Genomic DNA, 8,602 nt, shown 5'->3' on the forward strand with positions numbered 1-8,602 from the left:
AATCATGACCTACAGACTGAACTAACAGCATTAGAAAAGAAACTAAGAATTTTTGAGCTATTACAGAAACATGCGTGGAATAACAGCAAACTATCAACTAAGGTGAAGATGCAAATCTACGAGACTTGAGTGCTGTCATCCCTGTTTTATGGTTCAGAATGTGGACCGCATATGCTAAGCATATCAAGAGACTGAACAGCTTCCACATGAGATGCCTACATATGACCCTGAAAATAAAATAGGAAGACAAAATGCCAAACACTGAGGTGCTGGAGCAGACTGTATCCCCAAAAATATTTTGTAAAGTGAGATTTGAGATGGCTCTAGAAAGCGGGGTTGTTCTCTATGATGGTACCATGATGTGCAAAAATAATGCAACATCATGATCGTTCAACATCACTGCAGAAAGCTGGGAGGAGCATGCAGAACCTGTCTGACCTGGAGGGAACATCTGGCACTGGGTGCAGCACAACATGAAGCTGCTTTGATCCAGAGGATGGAAGCAAAGCAAGAGGGAAGCAAGCAGTGTGCTATAAACATGGACTCCAACTCAGACAACACATGGATCTCGGAAACTTGTAGTAAGCTGTGTTGCTCTTGAATTGGGCTTGTCAGCCACAAGTGGATTCATCAGGCATCTGACTAGACCTCTTGTGCATACACCATGATCCAGGGACTCAAAAGTTGCCTACCTTCAATTAACTAACTGGAAGAGAGACTGAGGCAGATTTTTGCAGGTGAAAACTGTCATAGTTCCATTAGCTTCACTGGGGCTGTGGAAATTTCCCCCAGCTGTGTATCTGCCCAGATGGCTCAGTTTGTGATTCCCCAAACTTACCTGCTTATGACATTTGTAGCAAACCCATTGTCAGTTTAATGGGCACCTTACTGCAGTACCTTGGTAAATGTTGCAGGATTATACCCTATGAATTTATTTAATATGTGGTAACTTCTAGAAATGTGTTGACTGTATTAAAATACCTCTACATTTTAAAGTACAATTCAGATTGTATTTTATATTCTAATTTAAATAGGTTTTCATTTAGTGTTCACACACTAGAAATTATAACTGTCACTTTTTTTTCATTTGAAAAGATCCTTATTTTGGTTACCTTACCAACATTGCTTCTCATTAGTCTTGTTTGCTGAGAAGTGTTGATTAAAATTGCCTCTTTATGTATCAGAAGGGTTCCAATTAATTTAATGTTTTATTCTTTGAAAACAGTTCCATGTTCTTAATTGGATACTACCTTCATTTAACTTAAGTCCCCTCTTAAATCCCCATTATCCTTAGTTACTTGAACAGTCTTCATTAAGATGAGAAATTCTACTGAGTTATTAGGAAGGTTCAAAATGCTGATCCAATTCTGACTACAGTGAACTGAAACTTACCTTCATTTTCTTTAGTGTATTTCACACCATGTGGATGAAGAGTGTAGGATCTGGAAGCAAAGTTTTTCAAGTGGACAATAATAGAATCTCCAACTTCTGCCTTAATAATGGGGCCAAGTAACCCCAGCCAGGAGGGTTTCTCCACTGTTTTTTTAAACGAGGTATCGGTGTATTGTACGTAGATGGCTTTCTTGTAAGCACTTCCTATTCTGTCTGGGCCCCTCTGGAGAAAGACTTTAGATTGTCTGCAGAGAAAACACACAAATGCAGCCCTGTCAGCATATGTTTTTGTAATTAACTGAGTGTCTGTCAAAAGGCTTGTTTGCTATACATGGTACAAAAGCCATAAATAACCTAAAGTCTTTAGAAATAGTGAAGCTATTACTACCCTTGTTCAATTATACTGTTCGGTCTTTTTCAGTTGGGAAGAGATGTTACTTTCTTGTATAAAAAGGATGTAAAGGATTTGTATGAGGTGGTTTGATGTTTATAGACCTACAATGTGTTGTTATATCATTGTACATCTTGAAAGTGGCACAGCACACATGGTTGTTATATGCTCTCAAATGAACTTCTGTTGCCTACAGAAAATGAGATTTGCAGGGTTGGGTCCTGAATTCAGTGGTACTGAATTAAGATGCCCTTCTATATTTCCCACTGTGTTGTTAGATAAAGCTTTTGAACCATTGGTCTCTCTCATGGCTTTCCCCTGGTGTTTTGGGTAGCTTTTATTCAATGGGAGACCCCCACAGCCTCTGCTTTGCGTCCTACAAAATCATGTAAGGTTGCAAGTCTGTACAAAAGGGACAACATTTAAATTTTCTGTCTTAACCATACTTCCTCCAATGATGCAGTTGTTTTGGATAAAATGAGACCTGGATCTAATCTTTACTGTAGGGTTACGCTCCTATTAGCTTCAAGAATTACCTTTTAATTCTGATATAAGAGCCTGCTATTATATGGTAATTATTTAGCCAATGCTGCTGTAAACAAGATAAATTTAAGTTTTTGGGTTTTTTAATCCATGTTACATATTTGTAAAACATCTCAAGAGTGCAGTCCCTTAAGCCGTGATGAGTGCGTAAGACTGTGTACATACAGATGTGATGGTTTGCTACATCACCACCAGGGCTTCTGTGAAAATGCTGAGAGGTAAAAGAGCATTCTAGCTGTCAATAGGTGTGTTAATAGGACTCCACTTATCTATCTTAGCTGCTTACATTATTGTAGCATATTAGAGCCTTGCAACTGTTTCGCGTATCTTTGTTGCACAACATGTTGTAAGATAGTGCTATTATCCCTGCTTCACAGATGAAACACAGAAATACTAAGCAGCTAGAGGTCACACAAAGTCTGGCCAAGTAGCACAGGGAATTTAAATGCTGGTCTTCCAAATTACAGGCCGGGTACTGTAACACTGTCCGTCTTTTTCCTCATTGAGCAATCCATTTTACTTTATCCAAAACTGAGAGAATGCCTGGTGACAGAAAGGGAAATACCACCTATGAGAGGAAGGTGTGACTGGCAACTGAGGTATCTTCTAACTTGAGAGATTGACCTTTGGGATAACTCTCACAAATGCACTATATTAGGGGTGCACTGATAGAGATTTTTTGGGCCAATACCAATACTGATTTTTAAGGAGGCATATCAGCCAAAAACGATCCAATTTCCAATGGACAGCCTGGCAGCTTGAAGAGCAGTGTCTAGCTGGTAAGTCTGTGGTGGGGGAAGGGGAAGGGGAAGGAAATGGGCTTGGGGGGGCAGATCAAGAAGACTGAATTTGATCAGATATTTTCCTATAAACTTCAGTATGAAAGAAGTGCATGAGAGAGTGTGGTATTTAAGTCCCTGTCTATGATGACCAAGGAAACATTTAACACGGATCCTTTTTTGAATGCTCACCAAAACAGGTCAATGATGTTAACCAACATATTTATGCCAAATCCTCTAACCTTCATTAATCCATGTAATGACTGCTCACATGCATTGTGCCATTCATTTTAGTAGCACTAATTCTGGGAGTAAGGGTTGCTTAGGAAGGAATCCATTTGCCTAATTGTGCTCTAAAGTTCAAAATTCCTCTGATTTCTTGTCCTAAGTGTAATTTAGCTTCACATCTTCTACATGATATTGTGAAGCTAGTTAATTCTGACCAGAAATGCATTTCACACAGGGCTGAACCCTGGGGAGGCATTGTTGGCTTTTGCATAGTCAGCCATAGAGCTTCTTTGGACCAATAAGGTGCTTTGTGTAATTTGGAGAGCACAAGCCTGCTGCTAAGGGTCAGTTACGGGAAGTCTGCTTTCAGGAACCTTTGCCAGCCACAAATTAAATCAGGGGAGCATGTTTTGTCTCTCCTTAGACTGCATAAATAATTAACATTTAATTGTGGAGGCTTCTGGTTGACAATTGTATTGTGTTCTTTTCCTTCTTCCCCATAGTAGATAATTGTCCTCATTTAAACACAATTTCTTTGCTGGAGGGTGCAGGCAGCAGCATGAGAGTTTAGAAGTTGAAAATTAAATGCAAGACATGATAGGGACGAATTATGTCCGAGAACTCCACTGATAGGCTAGGGATGGGTCTGGCTTTTATCATAGAGCTTGTAGGGGGAATGCAAGTTCAGTGAAGGTTTGTTGTATGTCATCTGTAAGTATCACACTCAGCACTTCTCTCTGAAGACAGACTCAGAATAGTTTTACCCTTTATTAACATTAAGAAGCTTTTGGATCACTGGTGTTATGTTACATGTATCTGAGAGAGCAAAACTGAGGTTGACTGCTATACTCACGGGCATTACATTTGAGGAAACCCTCTTAAAGTCAAGATACTTGGGGTTTTCAAATTAGAAACATCATTAAAACATTGTTAAATGTTGCCTAGAGAAAAATATTCTAAAAATCCAACCTGCAATTTAAAATAATTAAACTATCCTCTTGATTTTAATTTCTGGGTCTGGATTTTTTTTCTCTCAAATGTTCAAATTATTTAATTACTTATTTTTCCTACACAGGTTTTATTTATACCTTCCTTCTCCTGCCTCAGTCTTCCCTTCACCAGTGTCTAGCTTCCCTCTGTCTATATTTTTATTTTCCACTGTGGCTCTTCTTTCCCCACATTTGTACAAATGCTCCAATGCTTCATTCCACTTGGGATTGAAGTACTTACTACTTGCCTGATTAGTGAGAGTGACAAGTGCTTCATCGGGTGAGGGAGCGAATGTGCAAATGCCACCTTTCAAATATGAGTGAGCTGACAGGCCTATTGCTCCAGGATATCAGATTCTTTGGAATTTATCTTTGTTCATCACTTAGAAGCAGCTCAAATACTTGTGTCAGTTCATTGCTTAGTTCATAGACAGTTTAAGTCCCACATAAGAATTTGGGCTCCTAGCCAGTGCTGATACTGCTTTTTTGTTTTTGTTCTAGCCTTGTTTTCAGAGGACACTGATACTCTTTGATAATTTCTTTGAGTTAAACCTGAAGTAAAGGTAAAAACAAAGCAGACCTCAGTCAAAGCTGATAGACTGTTCCGAGGCAAAACCCATACATTTGGGAGGGTTGTGAATTTTGGGGCAAGTTTTAAAAAAGGAAGAAGTAAAAGTCTTTCTGTCCTGACAAGATGTCTTCACTTGTTAAGACAAAAGGTTGTTGTTTGTATTGCAAGCACCTGTACAGAAAACAAAAGGATGATCACTACCCTGAGGATCTTATAATTTAAGTATTTTGTAGTCTCATATGTTGGGAATCTATGCTGGACAATCCATCATAATAGTCTTAAAATACCTTTAAAATATAAGGTGGCAGCAATGTTTTTAAGCCTCAATCTCTGTAGAAAAACTAGAGAGTTAGCTGTGTTGTTCCAAAGTCAGACAGTAGGTAGGTGACACCTTGGAGACTAAATGGTTCAAAAAGATATGAGCTTTTGTAGCCAACAGCCCTCTTTTGAAAGTTAGTCTCTAAGGGTGCCTGTAGACCTGCTGGGAGGCTGCTCCAACACACTGTAATTCATAGATTCATAGGTTGTTAGGGGCTGGAAGGGACCTTGTAGATCATTGGGTCCAGTCCCCCTGTGCTAGGCAGGAAAAGACAACTGGGGTCAAGTGACCCCAGCGAGGTGACTGTCCAGCCTCCTTTTGAACATTTCCAGGGTAGGTGACTGCACCACCACTGGAGGGAGTTTATTCCACAGTCTGGGCACCCTGACTGAAGGAGTTTTTCCTGGAATTGAACCTGAAGCAGCCTTCCAGGAGTTTGTATCCATGGCTCCTGGTCTTCCACAGGGGTGCCCTGGTGAACAGCTGTTCACCGAGTTCTTGATGTACTCCCCTGATGTAGCAGTAAGCCACTATCATGTCTCGTCTCAGCCTTCTCTTCTGTAGGCTGAAGAGGCCCAAGTCCTTCAGCCTCTCCTGTATGGCTTGTCTTGCAAGTCCCTGATCATATGGGTGGCTCTTCTCTGGACCCTCTCAAGTTTCTCCCGGTCCTTGTTGAAGTGCAGCACCCAGAACTGGGCACAGTACCCCAGCTGCTGTTTCACCAGTGTGGAGTACAGTGGGAGTATCACTTCCTTAGTTATGCATGAGATACAATGGTTAATGCATGCCAGCATATTATTTGCCTTAAATTACAGTGCTTTAACTAAAGCTTATTGAATGAGCTTTAGTTCAAGTGCCTCTGCCGCCATTTTGAAGTGCGGGGATGCTGATACATGAGATGCTGCAACATTTTAATTAGAGTGGCTCTTGGAACCGCTCCAATTAAAGCACCCCCCCCAACACCACCCCAAGAGCATGTGTAAAAGTTCCCTAAGACTAGGGACAGAAGTTACGCCTAAACCAGTATAAATGATTGGAAACTGGTTCAAATCTGTAATGCGACAGAAGTTCAGTGCACATAAACTGATTTCAAAACGGCCTAAACTGGTTTAAGATAAACCTGGATAGATGTAGTATCAGATTTACCTAATTTAGGTTAAATTGGTTTATTGAACTTCTGTCCCAGATTCCCTCCACATTCAATATAACTCATAGTCCACCAGCATCCCAGGATGCTTTGCACCTCCCCTGCAACCTGCCCTCCCACCCCCATCACAGGGTGGGTGGGCTAGCCTTGGCCCAAGCTGTCTGTTCCAGCCGAGCAGGGAGGTGTGCTCTAGTGCCCCCCCAGTTTCTGGCCTGGGCCACTGCAGGCATGTGGCAGCATTTCCAGAATCAAAAGTGAATGTCTGTTCACTTGCTTGTTGATTCAATCTATGAAGTTTAGACTAACCTGCAAGATTGAATTAATTCTGCCTTGGGCTTTCTGACTATCTGCACTTAGCCAAAGGTGTCACCTTGTCCTGCCTTCTGTGAGAAAACTAGAGAAACAGTGTGTTGCTGACCTGCAGCTAATGAAATCTTATTTATTTCAGTCTGGTTAGAAGAGTGAGATCTTTACAGGCATATAAATGATACACACACAGGGCACATCTACACATGGCCGCATGGTGCCTTTTTTTACTGTGCCATAATAGATTAATAGATTCATAGATTGTTAGGGGCTGGAAGGGACCTTGCAAGATCATCAAGTCCAGCCTCCTGCACTAGGCAGGAAAGACACCTGGGGTTCAGGTGACCTCAGTGAGGTGACTTTCCAGTCTCCTCTTGAAGATTTCCAGGGTAGGTGATTACACCACCTCTGGAGGGAGTTTGTTCCACAATCTAACTGTGAAGGAGGTTTTCCTAGAATTGAGCCTGCAGCAGTCTTCCAGAGTTTGTATCTATTATTCCTGGTTTTTCCCATGGGTGCCCTGGTTCACTGATTTCTTGATGTACTCCCCTGACGTAGCAGTAAGCTGCTACCAAGTCCCCTCTCAGCCTTCTCCACTTTAGGTTGAAGAGGCCCAAGTCCCTTAGCCTCTCCTCGTACGGTCTGTCTTGCAAGTCTCTGATCATACGGGTGGCTCTTCTCTGGACCCTCTCAAGTTTTCCCACATTCTTCTTGAAGTGCGCCACCCAGAACTGGATGCAGTACTCCAGCTGCAGTCTCACTAGTGCTGAGTACAGTGGAAGAATCACTTCCCTGGTTTTACATGAGATGCATTGGTTGATGCATGCCAGAGTGTTGTTTGCCCTGCTGGTTACTGCATCGCACTGACGGCTCATGTTCATGCGATGGTCAACTATTACCCCTAGGTCTCTTTCAGCCATGGTGCAAGTCAAATTCTCACCAGCGAGCCTGTAGGTATGTTGGGGATTATTTGCCCCAGATGGAGGACTTTACACTTCTCAGTGTTGAACCTCAGTCTGTCTGGCTCCGCCTGTATCTGCAGCCTATCCGCAGGCATGACCGTGCTCCCCCATAACTTGGTGTTGTCCGTGAACTTGGCCAGTGAGCTCTTCAGCCCCACACCCAAACCATTGATAAAGATGTTGAAAAGCACTGGACCAAGGATGGACCCTTGAGGAACACCACTGGCCACTTCTCACCAGGACAATACAGATCCGTTCATGAGAACTCTCTGGGTCCTACCTTGCAGCCAGTTTCCCACCCACTGACCCATCAAGCAGTTAAGCCCACAATCTTCCAATTTTCCCATGAGGATATTGTGGGATACTAGATCAAAGGTCTCCTGGAAGTCTAGGTATATAATGTTGACTTCCTCTCCCAAGTCCAGGTGGTGAGATACCTGGTCGTAGAAGGAGATGAGATTGGTAAAACAGGACCTGCCCATGACAAAGCCACGCTGGCTGTCATTCAGAATCCTACCCTCTACAAGTGAGTCGCACATACACTCCTTGATGAGTTTTTCTAGGATTTTCCCTGGGATGGAAGTTAGGCTGATTGACCTATAGTTGCCCAGGTCCTCCCTCTTCCCCTTCTTGAAGATGGGCACAATGTTGGCCCTCTTCCAATCCTCAGGGATCTCCCCTGAGCAGCAATATTTTTTAAAAAGATTCACCAGGTGTCTCGCAATGACCTCAGCCAGCTCCTTAAGCACTCTAGTGTGAAGTTCATCCGGTCTTGCTGACTTATAAATACCTAGCTTTTCTAGTTGGTTACGCACCAGCTCAGCATCAACAGTGGGAAGGCTGTCATTCCCACCATGCCCCGTGTGAGCCTTAACTTGCATGTTTTTCCCCTTGGTCCAGTGAAAAAATGAAGTAAAGTAGGTATTCAGGAGTTCAGTTTTCTCCTGGGTGTCAACTACCAGCTGTCCTGAGGTG

The 8,602-nt window shown here is 42.5% G+C and overlaps 1 protein-coding gene across 1 annotated transcript in view; it reads right to left on the reverse strand.

Annotated features, from left to right (window-relative positions):
* Nucleotides 1–8,602, reverse strand: part of CP (ceruloplasmin) — a 38,061-nt gene that overhangs the window by 27,466 nt on the left and 1,993 nt on the right. Inside the window, exon 2 of the mRNA XM_006032943.3 lies at nt 1,393–1,637. Coding sequence (XP_006033005.1) covers nt 1,393–1,637 — 245 coding nt within the window. The remainder of the gene's footprint in view (nt 1–1,392; nt 1,638–8,602) is intronic.

The sequence above is a fragment of the Alligator sinensis genome, unplaced genomic scaffold, assembly GCF_000455745.1.
Source record: "Alligator sinensis unplaced genomic scaffold, ASM45574v1 scaffold1178_1, whole genome shotgun sequence".
In the NCBI taxonomy this organism is placed as follows: domain Eukaryota; kingdom Metazoa; phylum Chordata; order Crocodylia; family Alligatoridae; genus Alligator; species Alligator sinensis.